The sequence below is a fragment of the Myotis nattereri genome (assembly GCF_964212035.1).
Source record: "Myotis nattereri genome assembly, chromosome: 21".
NCBI lineage: Eukaryota > Metazoa > Chordata > Mammalia > Chiroptera > Vespertilionidae > Myotis > Myotis nattereri.
The window spans coordinates 18069867-18087116 of NC_138097.1; the positions used below are offsets into that span (position 1 = coordinate 18069867).

At 56.2% G+C, this 17250-nt stretch overlaps 1 protein-coding gene across 2 annotated transcripts in view; it reads right to left on the bottom strand.

Moving 5' to 3' along the window:
- Positions 1-2532: 2532 nt before the first annotated feature.
- GABRB3 (gamma-aminobutyric acid type A receptor subunit beta3) overlaps positions 2533-17250 on the bottom strand; it is a 33399-nt gene continuing 18681 nt past the window's right edge. For both annotated transcript variants that reach the window (XM_081114872.1, XM_081114871.1), the window contains exons 5-9: positions 13140-13222; positions 9894-10031; positions 9196-9348; positions 7556-7800; positions 2533-4371 (exon numbers count right to left, since the gene is read on the bottom strand). In XM_081114872.1, the coding sequence (XP_080970998.1) occupies positions 4030-4371; positions 7556-7800; positions 9196-9348; positions 9894-10031; positions 13140-13222 (961 nt within the window). In that variant the 3' untranslated portion in view covers positions 2533-4029. The remainder of the gene's footprint in view (positions 4372-7555; positions 7801-9195; positions 9349-9893; positions 10032-13139; positions 13223-17250) is intronic.

Below are 17250 nucleotides of genomic sequence, written 5' to 3' on the forward strand. Positions count from 1 at the left end.
CGTTTCGGGCCGAGAGGAGAATGAATGGCTCATGGTATAGACAGTGAAACCTCTCTCCAGGGCCGGGGGCAGCGGGGGAGGGGAGATCGATGAACAACACAACAAACACTGTTTTCACCGATGACTCAAGTGTTGCCTGTCTTTGTGCTTTGTGCGCAGGGAGGGACGGAGCCAGGCTCTTGAATTGTCTCAAGTATATCTGAACGCGGACATAATGAGACTCGTCTGTACATTTTGAGCCCCTTGGGAGCGTTTCGGAAAGACAGGACTACTTAGAAAAAAATTAACTTTTTTTTTTATTCCATTCAGTGGTGGAGAAAGAAAGAGCATGATATCCCAAATTCAACGCGTCTCTCCTCGCTCGAGAGGCCGGGGCGTGGGGAACAGCCCCCCGGCAGGGAACGTCCAAGGTCTGGGTGCGGAATGATGGGTCCGGCTCGCTCGCCGACGCCAGGAAGGACCGTGTAGCGGCGAGAGGTCAGCGTGACGGACAGAGGACCCGCCGCCGCCGCCGGTCTCTCCCGCTGCCACAGCCGGAGTCCTGCGTCTCGGGGGGGGGGGGGGGGGCCTCACCACGTTTACAAAATGGAGAAGCTATAAAATAATCGGATTGGAAGAAAACTCGTTTTCTTCTGAAATGGAGTAAAGCAAACACATACCCAAGGATCTTAAAAAGTTTGTGTGGTTTTTTTTTACAGAATATATGTATGTATCTGTGTGTGTGTGCGTGTGTGCGCGCACGTGTGTGTGTGTGTGTGTGTGTGTGTGTGTGTGTGTAGTTATAAACACTATTTATAGTTAGAGCTATTATGTTGACTTCATCGCAGTGTCTATAAAGTTGTGGGTCCCCGTCTTGGTGCCAAAAGCATATAAAAAGCTCAAAAGCTACTAGGATGATACCATGCAAATTTAGATCCGGAAAACCTTGGGAAGCCGACTGTCGCGCTTCTGAGCCCCGGGGTGGGGGTGGGGGTGGGGGGGTCGGGTCCTCTGCCTTGGATATTTGGATTCCTCGACTAACGCGTCAAAGGTGTTGTGAGTCGCTGCTCTACCAGAAAGGATGAATGTCACCGTTCCCGACAGCTGTGCCCGTCGTGCGGAAAGCGACCAATGACTGGGTTTCTGTCCACGTCCCTTTGCCTTTCGGGGGGGCCCTCCTCTGCAGGGGGAGCTCCCTCCTTGAATGACCGGGTACGGAAAAAGCCGCCTGCAGTGTCGGAAGGGACCAAGGTCTTCGTGTCTGTGACGTGTTAACGACGATAAGGCCACGTCCTAGGTTCCTCCCCGATCTGTCCGACTTCGCCCACGGGAGGAAGAAAAACTGTCAGAGAACAGCCGAAGGCCAGGCGAGAAGCCACTGGCCAATCTCTAGAGAAAAGCGCCCCTGGGGAGCGGGACTGGGGAGGAGATGCTGAGGGGAGGGAGGGACGGAGGGAGGGGAAGGGCTTCGGAAGGCCAGTCCTTTGCCTCTAGCGTGAGACTCTGCCGGACTGCGCTTCAGACGACAGTGGGTTCTGAGCTGTGAGCGACGCCCACAAGAGGTGGGTCGGGCCGCCTTTAAGATCTAGTGATGGGCCCGGCCGGCGTGGCTCAGCAGTTGAGCATTGACCTGTGAACCAGGAGGTTGTGGTTCGACTCCCGGCCGGGGCACAGGTCCGGGTCGTGGGCTCCATCCCCAGTGAGGGGGGTGCAGGAGGCAGCCGATCACTGATTCTCCCTCATCATTGATGTTTCTCTCTCTCTCTCTCCCCCCGGCTTCCTCTCTGAGATCAATAAAAATGCATGTAAAAAAAATAAAATAATACCTAGTGATGATCGGCTCAAGACGAGAGCCCACACCCTAAGCATGCTGGGAAAGGTGGTCCCTTGGTGTGAGCGGAGAACAGTGGCACCAGCCTGGCCACAGCGTCGACCTAGGAACCAGGAGGTCATGGTTCGATTCCCGGCCAGGGCACAGGTCTGGGTTGTGGGCCTGATCCCCAGTGTGGGGGGTGCAGGAGGCAGCGGATCAGTGATTCTCTCTCATCATTGATGTTTCTCTCCCTCTCCCTCTCCCTTCCTCTCTGAAATCAACAAAAATTAAAAGAGGTCACCGGCGAGTCTCTAGAGAAAAACCCCACCAGGGAGCAGGACCTGGAGGAGAGGCTGAGGGGAGGGAGGAAGGAGGGAAGGGAAAGGGTTCCATAAAAACCGGTCCTGGCTTCTAGCGTGAGACTCTGGCCTGCTATCTACCCACGGGGGGCTCTGGCTGCTAGAGACGCCCGCAGATAAAGGCTGGTTACGATGGGGGGGCTGGCTGACCCTGGTCCCGGGGCAGAACAGACAGGGCGAGGCATGAGTGGCATTTGGGGAGAAAAGTCTGAATTTGGCGGCTCTGTCCTGACTAGTTTGCCTATTTCCCCCCTCTTTCTTTCTTCTCCAAATGCGCTCACTGCACTGTGACATCTGTTTGCATAACGGCCGTCCTTCCCGTCTACGGATGCCTGTGATAGAAAGGTTGTTTACAAAAAATATATCATCTCTTTTTTCTTTAGAAAGATCTCGTCTAAGTAGGAAGTTAAGGTCGCGTCTATGAAACCGGTGCGCCTGGTCACGTGTCTACGCGCTTTTAAAAAGTCCCAGATACGCATGAGGCTGTGGATCGGATGGAGAGAGGTGTGTGTGTGTGTGTGTGTGTGTGTGTGTGTGTGTGTGTGACCAGGGGGCTCTCCTTTGCCTCCGGAGGATGCTGGGCTCGGTGGGGCACGCGTGTGAGGACGGGGCGGGCTCCCGCCGCGCCCCAGCCGGGCCAGCCGGGGTCGATGTGCTTAGTGACGGATGTCAGAGGCAGAAATGCAGGCGTGAGGATGTGTCTCGGTTTCCGACACCTAACGGCGGGATGTGTGCGCTTCCCTCTGACGTTCTCGGGGGACAGAGAGCGGTGCGTCGCGGAGAGAGCATGACAGGCATGCTGCCATGGAGCAAGCACAGACACGGCCGGGAGCTCGACAGGATGCACATGACGCGGACGCCCCCGCTGTCCACACACCGCGTCCGGGAGGGCGCCGGCGGCCACGCAGACGAGCGGAGGTCGCCCGTGGCTTTACCTTTAGCGGAACAAAGGTCCTGAGACGGCTACGCTTCCGGGAAATCCCAGCCTGGAGATCCGGAGATGGGACGCGGGGGCGCGAGGGTGACACTGTCAGCCACGGGAAACGTCGGCCGACTGTCGGTCGCCACGGAGCTCCCACAAGGACGGGCGAGCCGGTCCCCTCCGAGCCAACACCAGAGTCCGGACGCCGAGGAGAGGAGAGGCCTTCCGGTCCGATGGGTTCCCCGCAGGGGGAGGTCCCGGTGCCAGCGTGGGGTCCGCCTGCGTGTCGGAAGGCGGGGAGCGAGCCCACCTCGTCCGGGACACTGTCCAGCCACGGGCACCCCATCGCCAGTCCACGGGCAGAGTGGCCGGAGCGTGGGGGGGGGGAGGGGGGAGGGAGGAGTCCTCTGACACCAGCAACACTGCTGTCCGGGTTTCTGACGACTGAGAGTTTGTCTTTCGTTTTTTTGTGTTTTTTTTTTTAAACCAAAACAGCTGTAACTTAGGGGAACAAGAGACACAGTTTGGGGTGACAGTAGGGGTCCCGCCCTCATCCTCAAGGCATGATCGTTAGACAACCCTCATCCCTGTCATTTAAAAAAACACGCACCATGACTTTCTCGCATGTGCATCCCGTGTGGAGTTTGTCCAGAGCTGCAAACAGGTAGGTCACATGTATGTGTGTGTGTTTGGCAACCCACGGGGGCGCGTACGCCCACGTGTGGAAACATAGACACATACATCCTCATAGACACGTGTGTCTTATATATATGCTGAGAAAGGTCACATATATATACAACTGCGTATGTTATCTGTGTGTGTGTGTCTGCGTGTGTGTGTGCGTGTGTGCGTGTGAGCAGGTAGAAAAACTCGACAGGCAGAGTAATATTCCACTCAGTGTTGTGGGGTGGCGTCTTTGAGGACCAGAGAAGCGAAGCGCGGGAGCCGCCGGCCGCTCAGTTGACGTAGTAGAGCCAGTAGACCAGGTTGAAGAGCGAGAAGGTGAAGGGGAACACGATGCGGGACCACCGGTCGATGGCGTTCACGTCGGTCAGGTCGGGGATCTTGATCTTGAGCTGCGAGGACCGCCGGCGCAGGTGCGTCTTCTTGTGCGGCAGGCCCCGGTCCCCCAGGTGCCGCCCGGGCCCCTCCCGGGGCGCGCTCTGCTTCCGGTACTGGATCCCTGAGTGGTCGAAGGAGATGGCGGAGTTCCGGGTGTCCCCGAGGCTGCCCGCCACCTCGTTCATCTCATTGTGCACCTCCAGGGAGGTCAGCAGGATGTTCCCGTGGGCGTCCACCTAAGGGGGGACACGCGCACTGTCAGGCGGGAGGCCGGCCGGCCGGCCGGCGGGGAGAGCTCGCTTCCCCAGGCAAACCCTGGCCCAGGTGTCCCGCAGCCACGGCCTGTGGATGACGGAGCTGGCACGCGTGTCAAAGCCGAGCTCCGTGTTGGTGGGAAACGCCATTTGGGAGGTTTAACGGGGTTGGGGAGGGGGGAGGGCCTGGTGATTGTATTTCCCTGATTGAAAAATTTGCACACAGACTAAGGGGAGGGGGGCTTTTTCAGATTGAAATTTCACAGGACGGAGACAAGTCCTTACGGAAGAGAAAATCAAATCACGTCTTTCAAGATGCCCACGTGGGCATGACTGGATGGAAACTCCATCTCCTTTCTTTCTTTCTTTTTGTTGTTGTCAGTCCTCACTCGAGGGTATTTTTCCATTGATTTTTAGAGACCGGAAGGGAGGGCGAGAGACAGAGAAACGTCAACGCCAGAGAGACAGGGACGTGCCCGGGACCGGGATCTAACAGGCGGCCTCCTGGTGCAGCCCAGGACGTCACTCCCGTGTCAGAGTGCGTGAACGTGTAACAGAAATCATAATCTCTTTTTGATTGGATTGTTTATCTTCCTTTTGTTAAGTTGTATGAGTTCCCTATAAATTTGGAGATTAGGCCCTTATCAGATATGACATTGGCAAATATGTTTTCCCACATAGTGGGTTTTCTCATCAAAAGGAAGATAAACAATCCAATCAAAAAATGGGCAAAGGACCTAAATAGACACCTTTCAAAAGAGGACATTCAGAAAGCCAAGAGACATACGAAAACATGCTCAAAGTCACTAATCATCCGAGAGATGCAAATCAAAACAACAATGAGGTACCATCTCACACCTGTCAGACTGGCTATCATCAACAAATCAGCAAACGACAAGTGCTGGAGAGGATGTGGAGAAAAAGGAACCCTCGTGCACTGCTGGTGGGAATGCAGACTGGTGCAGCCACTATGGAAGACAGTATGGAGTTTCCTCAAAAAACTGAAAATGGAACTCCCATTTGACCCTGTGATCCCACTTCTAGGAATATATCCCAGGAAACCAGAAACACCAATCAGAAAGGATATATGCACCCCTATGTTCATAGCAGCACAATTCACCATAGCTAAGATCTGGAAACAGCCTAAGTGCCCATCAGTAGATGAATGGATTAGAAAACTGTGGTACATCTACACGATGGAATACTATGCTGCTCTAAAAAGGAAGGAACTCTTACCATTTGCAACGTCATGGATGCAACTGGAGAGCATTATGCTAAGTGAAATAAGCCAGTCAATGAAGGAAAAATACCACATGATCTCACTCATTCATGGATAATAGAGACCATTATAAACTTTTGAACAGTAATAGATACAGAGGCAGAGCTGCCTCAAACAGATTGTCAAACTGCAGCAGGAAGGCCGGGGAGGGTTGGGGGGCAGGAGGGAGGGGGGTAAGAGATCAACTAAAGGACTTGTATGCATGCATATAAGCATAACCAATGGACATAAGACACTGGGGGATAGGGGAGGTTAGGGGACTGTCTAGGGCGGGGGGATAAAATGGACACATATGTAATACCCATTGTAATACTTTAAGCAATAAAAAAAAAAGAAATAATAATCTCAGAAGGAACTGGTTTATGCCTCAAAACAATAAGGCCTCAGTGTAAATTCATCGGCTCCTTTCGATGTAAAAGATTTCATTTTCCTGGGAACCCATGTGTGGAAAATGTCCATGAAAAGTTATAATAAAGGATTGTTATTTTTCTGAAAGAATTAAAGGGTTATTATTATAATCTTAGAAACCAAACACTTTAAACAAATACCGTTGAATCTTGGGGGCCGATGGCCCACGCAGTTGCAAACTCCCACAACAGCTTACGTTGCGGGATCCCCAATGAAGGATCAACGCTATGTATAGGAATCTTTCCCCTCCATTTCCTGACTACGCCTTCTTTGAGGCGTCTGCCTCGGATCCACCAGTGGGGACCATCGACTGCAGGCACAGCCTTTCTCCCTGCTCTCCCTGGACAGGTGCGAACACGCAAATAAGACAGAACAAGACGTCGCCTGCGAAACGGATCCCAGGGGGATGTTTGTGTCTCCCTAAAACGTGTCTCCCGACGGGGACATGGCAGCCATCGCCTTCCCGACCGGCCTTCAAGCTTCCCCAGGAGCAAGACGCTCTCGTTCTAGGGAAAGCGCGAAGGCAGCTGTCCTGTGGGGGACGGACTCCGCTCTTTACAAGAGGGAACATGTCAGCCCGCGGCTCTGACTCCGGGGCGAGGACGAGGCCCCGCTGCCATTGGATGACATTCAGATGCGGGCTTGGTCACCTTGCAGAACACCCCCAGGCCGTGACCCTGCACCGGCTCCCAGCACTGCAGCCAGAGGCCAGCTCTCGGGGAAAACAACACACAACACCGCCCTCAGGAACACACAGAGGTTAAACACAAATAAACCAAGGCCAGGAGGTGCACTGCCCGCCTGGTCCGAGAGAAGTAAGTGAATTCGGGGATGTCTGGAGCATCGGTATTCCACCCCCGAGGCGAACGGCTGCACAGCCGCTGGGTACGAGGAAAACCTGCTCGGGATTCACGGGGAGGTGGGTGGGGGGGGGTCCACAACATCGCGTCACAGAGGCAGCTGCGGGGAGCACAGAGCCTCCCGGCAAAGGCCCGCGCAGCTCAGTGGTGAGCGCCGACCTAGGAACCAGGAGGTCGCGGCTCGATCCCCAGGCAGGGGCGTGCAGGAGGCTGCCGGTCCCAGTCCAGGGGAAGCACAGCCCCCCCCCCCGCCCCCCACCCCCAGGGCTCTTGGCTATAACACGAAGGGGCTCCCTGGGGCCATGCTGGTTGGGCAACAATCCCGAGAGGGATGGATGGCGATGAATGAGTCGTGGTAACGCCAAAGGACCCAGCCCAGAGCGCCAATCCAGAGCGCCCTGACCAGGGCCGGGGATGGAGCCTGCCACCGAGGTCCGTGCCCTTGACCGAATCGAAGGCGGGACCCTCCGGTCCGCAGGCCGGCGCTCTACCCACTGAGCCACACCAGCGAGGGCAGATCTGTGATGAAGTTCGGGGTCCGGGTGGGGGGGGTCGGTGAAGGGCCTGATGCGGGAGGCGGGGGAGGGGGGGGCGGCGGCGGAGACGGGGGAGGGCCTACCCGGTTGCTCTCGCTCTTGGCCCGGTCCTGCTTGGCCTTGGCCGTCCTCTCCGCCAGCTTCTTCTGCCGCTGGGGGCCGCGCCCGAAGAAGATGTAGTTGACGAAGGCGTACTCCAGGAGGGCCAGGAACACGAACACGAAGCAGCCCATGAGGTACATGTCGATGGCTTTGACGTAGGGGATCTTGGGCAGCGTCTCCCGCAGGTGCGTGTTGATGGTGGTCATGGTCAGGACGGTCGTGATGCCTGCAAAGGACGCAGAGGGGTGAGGGCCTGCAGCTGCGCCGGCCTCGTCCTCCCTCCTCACTTTCTTCTTCTTTGAAAAAGAAAAAAAAAAAGAAAAAAAAGGTTTTTATTGATTTCAGAGAGGAAGGGAGAGAGGGAAACACCAGGGATGCGAGAATATCACGGATCGGCTGCCTCCTGCGCGCCCCCCACTGGGGATCGAGCCAAGCGTGCAACCCGGGCCTGTGCCCTCACCGGGAATCGAACCTGGGGCCCTTTAGTCCGCAGGCCGGCGCTCTATCCACTGAGCCACACCAGCCAGGTCTAAAAGTGTTATTGCTAATTCCACTTTCAGGAGTTAAATTCAACATCCCGCCCCCCGCCCCCCAAAGGAAGGGCTTGACTGGGATAATGGCTCTTCAGCTCTGTATTTACCCAAAACGTGCTGGAATGTTTACTTTGTGCGGTTTCACAGTTCTTAGCTGAGTGGAGAATAATCTTTCAGAAAACGGAAGCCTTCTTACTATTCAATATACAGTAGGAATAATATTGGAACCTGCACTACTCACTGTACATCAGCTGATCATGGTCAGATAACCTGCGGCCAGCAAGATCCCCAAGAGCTCTTGGGAACCGCTCAGAATCGAATCGTCTGTTTCAATGCTCGTTACATCGCGTAATTCCAATGACATGCGATAATAAATATCTGACTGTTTTTCTCTGGCTTAAAGAAGAAGACTGTCCAATGAACCATGTCTTCTTTCTGGACCACCGAATGGTTCTGAACGGGGGATGTTAATCCTTGCTTGAAAATGAGTGTCAGAAATAGCTTTATTATGCAAATCTCCGGCAAGCGTATTTTCCCTTTCCTGGGCATGAAAATTTACATCTGAGCCTGATAATTAAATTAACACATCAAAGCAATCATGCGGGAAATGGGTGTTGCAAGATAGAAACTGGTGCCCAGCTGGTGTGACTCAGTGGTGGGGCGTCGGCCTAGGAACCAGGAGGTCTCTGTCGGGGCACAAACCCGGGGCTGTGGGCCCCGTCCCCAGCGGGAGGCGTGCAGGAGGCAGCCGATCCGTGATTCTCTCTCATCATGGATGTTCCTCTCTCTCTCTCTCTCTCTCCCTCTCCCCGAAATCAATAAAAACATAATTTTTAAGAAAACGATAGAAAACGATGCTATGGACAAGACTGGTGTCAGGATGGCCAAACATTGCTGTTGACCTCTGGCCTTTGACCTCATTAATGCTGTAACGACACGGTTTACACACATTTCAGATGTGGGTTTAGAATAGCACCTATCTGGGCGGCTGGGGGGCCCAGGGGGAACAGGGGGCCTATCTGACACGTTCCACAATAAAGAACGATCTTTAAAACAAGCGAAGATGAACACAACAGAAGCGCCCGTACCCAGGGCCACCCTGGCGGCGGAGGCGTCGTAATTGATCCAGAAGGACACCCAGGAGAGGATGGTGATGAGGATGGAGGGCATGTAGGTCTGCAGGATGAAGTACCCGATGTTCCTCTTCAGCCGGAAGCTCAGGGAGAGCCGCGGGTAGGCGCCTGGGGAGCAGACGGGGTCAGGCGGGCGGACGCGGGGCGCCCAGAGCCGGCTCTACATCCGTGATCGCGAGCCTTCGAGAAGCCCGGGAACCCACGCCATGTGCTCCTGTCTGCCCGACGGAGCTGGTGGAAGAATGGGGGGGATCCCCCCCTTCTCAGGCCTCTCCCCTTCCTCCCTGCCCCCAGGGACATGCGTGGTGTCTGGGCTGCCCACAGGGAGCTGCCCACGTTGCCAAACACGGGTCTGCCTGGCCGGCGTGGCTCGGTGGTTGAGCGCCGACCTATGAACCAGGAGGTCAGGAGTGTCAGCCTGTGGACCGAGGGTCCCGGGTTTGGTTCTGGTCAAGGGCCCTGGTCAGGGCTCGTGCAGGAGGCAACCAATCGATGTGTCTTTCTCACATCGATGTTCCTCTCTCTCTCTCTCCCTCCCTCCCTCCCTCTCCCTCCTCTCTGGGAAAACACCCTCGGGTGAGGACTGAAAAGTAAACACATAAAGAAATAAACAGGGAGACCCGTGTCCGCAGGGAGCGTGGGTGAGGGCGCACCTGTGGCGAAGACCACGTTCCTGGAGACCAGCCGGTGCTCCACGATGGAGAACTGCGGCAGCTCGATCCTCTCCACGCCGGTCACGGCGTTGTCGCCTCCGCGCCAGTAGAACTCGATGTCGTCCGTGGTGTAGCCGTCTGCAGGGACAGAGGAGCAGGGACAGGCGGGAATGAGGCATCGTCGTGTCTACGCACCTCATTCCAGAAGCTGTCACCGGCCCGGCCGGCCGGCCGGCGTGCTCAGGGGCTGAGCATCCAACTAGGAACCAGGAGGTCATGGGTCGATTCCCGGTCGGGGCACAGGCCCGGGGTTGCTGGCTCATTCCCCAGTGTGGGGCGTGCAGGGGGCAGCCGATCCGTGATTCTCTCTCATCATGGATGCTTCTATCTCTCTCTCTCTCCCTCTCCTTTCCTCTCTGAAATCAATAAAAATATATTGTGCCCTGACCGGGAATTGAACCGTGACCTCCTGGTTCACAGGTCGAGGCTCAACCACTGAGCCATGCCAGCCGGGCCCATTGCAAGATTTTGATAAAAATCATCAGCAATCAGAAGCCCATAGCGTGAGCCTAGCTGTCAGAATGATGCTGTGGCGGACAGGAAGCAGTGAGTTTCGAAAGGATAACCAGAGAGGCAGGTACAGCACAGGTGGTGTGCACTCATCCTTAGCCTCCCACCTCTTGTGTGTCACATTCCTCCTACAAATAACAGGAAGACTCAGGCGACGATGTTAATATGAGATGTTAACGTGTACAAGTTAGACAATCGTAGCGAATAACGAAAACAATTAGAACATGTCGCCTGTCGCACCAGCTTTTCACTGAGATGCGCGTGCTTTGGGATGAGTGGAAGTTTTACGAATATGTTTCTCTCCGCGCGGCCCCATCCCCTTGGGGCCTTGGGTCGCCCCTGCTTCCGGGCGAGAATGAAAAAGAGACGCGACTCCATGCGAGAGGCCCAGCGGGGCCCGTGCTGTCCGTCCCTGAGGGCTGGGGGAGGGGAGGCTGGTGAGGCGGGGGTGCCGATTAGGGAGTGGAACGCCCTCGGACAAGCGGGGCGCACACACCATCACCCCACACTCCTGTGAGGAGCCGCCGTGGCCCGTGGTTCAGGTGAGGCCGCTGCAGCCCAGAGAGGGCGAGCGACTTCCTCAAGGACACACAGCATCCAAAGGTGGAGCTGAAAATGGTCCCTTTCCCTGCGACCTCTGGGTAAGCGGCCCCTCACCCTGCGGCCATTTGCTCTGAGGGGCTCCCCCCTTCCACCTCCCCCTGCCCTGCCCCCAGCGACCTCTCTTTGTCCCGGGCCCCTCCCAGCTGGCAACCTGGCGGCATCCCGCTGCCTGGGGACAAGGGCCTTGTGTGGCAAACGCCTGCCCGCCTCCCCGCCTCCCCTGCTGCCCTTTGTGGCTGGTTACAAAGGACCATTATTTTTCCTGGGTCTGGCTTTTGCCGGCCGCCTCCCCTGGCAGGTTTTGTTTCACCTCGAAAAGAAAATTGATTCGGGGTCTGCAAACCGGCCGACTTCCTGCCTTCGCTCTGCCCATGCGGCCGGGTCCACGTCCCTGATGCCACCCCACCCCCGTGGCGGCATCTCTCACCCCCTGCAGCTCCAGGGACCCGCTGAGCCCGGGCCCCCGCCTGTCCCTCGAAGGTTTACGTTTTTATGTCCTTCGATCGATTCCTCTTCTCTGCGGTTTGCACTGAGTTTCTGAAATATCAAGAACCGTTCTGGCCATCTCTCAACAGCTTTGCCTAATGACGCGACGCATTTTCATGTATGCATTCTGCCAAGGTGCCACGGTCACCAGCACAGCCTTTGGTGTGCGGCTCTCACTACCTCCCGACGTTGTCATTGAAACGGTCCAATGAAAACAAGCCCTCCAGCCGGGGGTTTCAGAAAGTTCTGCTCCAATCTGGTATCCACTCCGGCCTTTAGCTGCCGAAGTCAACGGCCAGAGTGAAGAGTGACTCAGACTGGTGGGTGGCGAGCTGGGAGGACCTCAGCTCTCCCATCCCGTCCTATTTTTGTTCTTTTATTTTTTTTTTCCCCAAAATGTATTTTTCTTGATTTCAGAGAGGAAAGGAGAGGGCGCGAGAGAGAAACACCCATGATGAGAGAGAGAATCATGGATCGGCTGCCTCCTGCACGTCCCACACTGGGGATCGAGCCCGCAACCCGGGCCTGTGCCCTTGTCTGGAATGGAACCCAGGACCCTTCAGTCCTCAGGCAGACATTCCCTTCTCACCACAAATGCATCGAGGGACACTGCAAAGTCAGTCCTTTGCCATCCACAGAAAAATTCCAAGGAAAGACCCACAAGCCGTCCGGCCGGCGTGGCTCAGTGGTTGAGCCTCGACCTAGTTCCATTCCCGGTTCCATTCCCGGTCAGGGCACAGGCCCGGGTGGCAGGCTCCATCCCCAGTGTGGGGCGTGCAGGGGGCAGCCGATCCGTGATGCTCTCTCATCACGGATGTTTCTCTCTCTCTCTCCCTCTCCCTTCCTCTCTGAAATCAAGAAAAATATTTTTTAAAAGAATAAAAATAAACAAACACGGACACGTCTAAATCCAGCGGAGAGGAACTATAAACCCCCCGGGGAGAGGCCGGGAATAGGAGCCACAGCCCCCACATCCAGGGACGCCCAGAGACGCGGCTCCGGCGGCAGGTGGGACGTGTGTGTGTGTGTGTGTGTGTGTGTGTGTGTGTGTGTGTGTGTTCGATGCCGCAGACGCAGGCGGGCCCCTCACCCAGGGCCACTCAGCGCTGAGTTAGTTACCAGGGAGGCCGCCGGACATGCTTCAGATGGAAGCAAGTTGTCACGACGCAGACACAGCTTCTGTGTGCCAAGCCGCGTCCCCGATGGAAAATGAGTTTTCACTCCAGCTGCCCAGGGTCCCGGGAGTGCGGCCACGCAGGCGCGGGGAGGCGCGGGGAGGGCGGCCAGGCACAGTCACCTCCGTGTTTGCTCTCTTCGCACCGAGGGGCTGGAGATGGGGGGGGTGTGTTTTGTTACACATTCAGCAGAGCGGACAGACTCTCTCAGTCAGGTTCGGATGGAGATCTCATCTTGAGTCTCCCCCCGACCCCCTCTCTCTCCCTCCTTCCCTCTCAACCGTGAAATGTGCAGAGTAGAGAGCAAACCTCTAATCTGTAAGGCAGTTAAAAACAGTGTCAAGACAACGGTGTGCGGTGCCTCGGCCAAACCGCCAAACCATGACCGGATGCCTCGCGCACAGATACCCACAGCTTTCGATCTCCAGGGTGCAGTTCTGCTCGTCCAGGGGGTACCGCCTCAGGTCCATCATGCAGGCCGCCGTCGTGGTGATTCTGAAACGCACACAGTGGGGGGCAGAGAGCAAAGGCGGGGTGAGAAGCGCGGCGAGAAAACGGCTCCCACGTCAGCCACGAGGGGGTCCCCCTTCTCCCGACACCCCCGGTCCGACGTGGGGCTGTCTACGGGGGACGTGCTCAGGATACCGGAGACCAGCTGCATCAGGGAAAGCAACACAGCCCTGGCCGGGTTGCCCGGTGGTTAGAGCGTCAGCCTGCAGACTGAAGGGTCCTAGGTTTGAGTCCTGTTCCTCGGTTGCAGGCTCGATCCCGGGCCCTGGTCGGGGTGCACGTGGGAGGCAGCCCATCGACGTGTCTCTCTCACATCGATATTCCTCTCTCTCTCTCCCTCTCTCTCTCTCTCTCTCTCTCTCTGTCTTTCTCCAACCCCCTTCCTTTCACTCTCTCTAAAGGTAAATGGAAAAATATCCCTGGGTGAGGATTAAAAAAAAAAAGGAAAAGCCACACAGAAACCTCGAGTCCCATAAAGTTCCCGTGGCGTCTCGTTGGCTTTGGGGCCTCAGGCAGAGAGGGGCTCCCAGGAAGCTCTTCTGCTCGGTCTGTCCTGCCTCCGGCCGAGTGCCCTCCGGCCTCTTTAGCCCCGAGCGGACGAGACCGGGATTGGATTCTGTGACGTCCTCCCCGTGGGAGGCGGTCAGGCTGCCCTGGGACTGTGGGCCTGGGAGAGGCATGGGGGTGGGGGGGAGAAAGATCCAGAAGGGTGCACACGCCAGAACCCCTCCCTCAGCCACAGACCATTCCCGTTCGGTATGGCCTTTCTTTTTTTACTTATTTTTTATTATTATTTTTGGGTTAATCTCCACCTGAGGATATTTTTTCCAGGGATTTTCTTGGAGTGGAAGGCGAGGAGGGAGGAGGGAGATAAACGTCCATGGGCTCTCCCGTCCGCTGCCTCCCGCACGCGCCCCCCACTGGGGCGGGGATCCTGCAGCCCAGGTAACGTCCCTGGGGACCGGGAATCGAACCTGAGACCTCTCAGGCCGAGGCTCTAACCGGGCCAGGGCCAGTCCTGTCTTTACACGTCAGTCGTACTTGGAAGGTGTCGACATGAAGGAAGTAAAAACTACGATGGGCGCGCGGAGACGCGAGGGCTGCGCAGGACGGGACGAGGCCGCTGGAAAGGTGCTGACTTCCCCCCTGGGGACCGCGGGCAGGCAGACCCATATCCTCACTTTACCCCTCACTTTACGTAGCCACGCTGCTGGAGAGCTTGCTTCGGGCCCAGCCCGGAGCTCAGCACCCGGCCAGGCGCTGCACGCCTTTAATCCGACAACAGCCACTGCAGACCTATTGTGACCCGATGGGCCTTTGTAAACGGGAGGTGCTGCCGCTGCGGCTGCTGGGTGTTCAGTGAAAGTCTGAGCTGGCCTGGCAGGTGGGAGTGAGGAAGGCCTGGGGTGAAGGTGTGAAGGGGCCTCAGGGGAGGGGATCGGAGGAGCCGGGACCTGCTGGGCCCCGAGGGAGGGAGGATGGAGGGGGTGTGGTCAGGGGCCCACGGAAGGCCAACACCCGAAGCAGGTGTCGCAGCCCTAACTTCGGGAGGAGTGGTGGGAGTAAAAGGCGGCATAATCCTTCTCCTGGAAGGTAATTTATCACGTACGTCTCTGCTCATGGGAAGGTAATCGGGGGACCCTGGCAAAGCACGGGTTTGGGGGTTCAGCACGCCCGGGCTCATCCTGTGAGCCTGGCCCCTGGCCGGGGAGCTCGGTTGGTTAGAGCGTCAACCTGACAGGCCACGGCTGCAGGTGCAATCCCACGTCAGGACAGGTACGGGCATCAACCAATGAACGCGTCAGTGAGTGAACAGCAAATCAATGCCGCCCCCCCCCCCCATCAGTAAATAAAAGATTTTAAAAATACGTATAGTTTTGGAATAAGATGGCGGCCAAACCAATTGGAAGCCTTTGTTTGAACCTTCTGAAAGAAGTTCTAGCTTCATTTTTTTTTAAAAAAAAAAACTTTTTTTATTGATTTCAGAGAGGGAGGGAGAAACATGATGAGAGAGAACCATTGACCAGCTGTCTCCTGCAACCTGGGCATGGGCCCCAACTGGCCTCCTGGTTCGTAGGTCGACGCTCAACCACTGGGCCACGCCGGCCGGGCAAGAAAACAGCTGATGCTTTAACAACCTCTTCTCACTACGAGAACACACATAGTCGCCCGCGAGTCCCTGGCACTTCTGCACAGTCATCAGAGTCACGGGTTCACGGGTTCCCAGAAAAAGACCGGGATGACGTGCAAACGACGTCATGGAAAGCTCGCCCCTCGCCAGAGATCTCCACCTACCCGGGACAAAGCAAACACCCTCCTGATCCCGGCCGGGGCGGGAACAGGGCAGGGAGCCCAGAGGGGCTGGACGGGGGCTGACCTACCCGCCTGGGCTACCGCTGGGCAGAGGTCTCAGGGATGCAGCTCGGCCGGCTAGGGTCTCGGGGACCTCCCAGGAGGAAGGCAGTCCCTGTTGGGTTAGACCTTCGTCGACAGGAGACTAACAACAATTCCGGCCCAGCCGGTGTGGCTCAGTGGTTGAACATGGACCTGTGAACCAGGAGGTCACAGCTCGATTCCCGGTCAAGGGCACACGCCTGGGTTGCGGGCTCGATTCCCAGTGTGGGGTGTGCAGGAGGCAACCAGTCAATGATTCTCTCTCGTCATTGATGTGTCTATCTCTCTCTCCCTCTCCCTTCCTCTCTGAAATCAATAAAAATATAATATTAAAATAACAAAACCATGATACATAGATTGGGCATGTGTGTGCGTGTGTACACATGATGTAGAACAGGGGTCCTCAAACTATGGCCCGCGGGCCACATGCAAATACAAATATTGTATTTGTTCCCGTTTTGTTTTTTTACTTCAAAATAAGATATGTGCAGTGTGCATAGGAACTTGTTCATAGTTGTTTTTTTTAAACTATAGTCCGGCCCTCCAACGGTCTGAGGGACAGTGAACTGGCCCCGTTTTAAAAGTTTGAGGACCTCTGATGTGGAATATATCTAAATGGTTCTTCGGTCCACAGGGATCATGCACACAGTATAGATGAGTTTAATGAAACGATCGGTGTTTTGACATACGGATGTGCTTTTTTTTGGTCCAAAAATTCAAATGACTTCCCAGTCAAATGCGTCTCGATGGCTCTGGTGGTTTTGAAAGTCTGAGGGCAGGGGTGTCTTGAGGACCAGCCTTCAAGGGGAGCGGCTGGCAGAGGAGCTGCGGAGCATGTGTGGGCTGTGGTGGCCGGGTGTTTCCTTCCTGACAGCCGGGCGAGGCCCACAGAGACCTGCAGGCTCGTTTCAAACACAGGAGGCTCTGCCCTGGCCGGCTGCTCAGTGGTTAGAGCGCGGGCCCGGGGCACCCGAGGGTTCCATTCCTGGTCAAGGGCAGCCCATGGATGTTTCTCTCTCTCCCTCTCCTTCCCTATCCTTGTAATGTTTTTAAATAATTAAATACAACATAAACCCAGTGCAAAGTCAATGCAAGACGCACAATATCTTTTAAGGGCGCCGTTTAGCAAAGGGGCCCGAGAGTCACAGCATGGAACCCCCTAGCAGCGGTGGAGCATCCTGGGAAATTCTGGCGGTTTCCAAGGTAACCAGGGAAGTCCCGGACCTCCTCGGGTCCCAGACAAGCAGCCTAGCTTTCTGGTTCGAGTGAGTTTGTAAGGAGGCCTGGGGAGCGATGACTTGCACCCACCGGGGAGCCTCACATTTAGTCAGGACCATAAATCCTGGCGGCACCGCCTCCCCTCGGACAGCACTCCACAGGGCCTGGAGCCAGGGGTCAGCAGCAGTCAAGGGTTTTTTCCGACGCTGCAGAAGGCGCTGGGCGAACGTTCTTGAAAGCTTCTGCCGTGTCAGGGTAGTCATATTCATCACGGGCCTTTGTGGCTAGAATGTGGGAACGCCAGCCTGGGGGGGGGGGGGGCCTGGGTGCTCAGAGTCGGCAACTCAATCAGATCAAAGCAGTGCAAGCAGGCGGTCCCCGTGCTCGTGACTATATTTTAA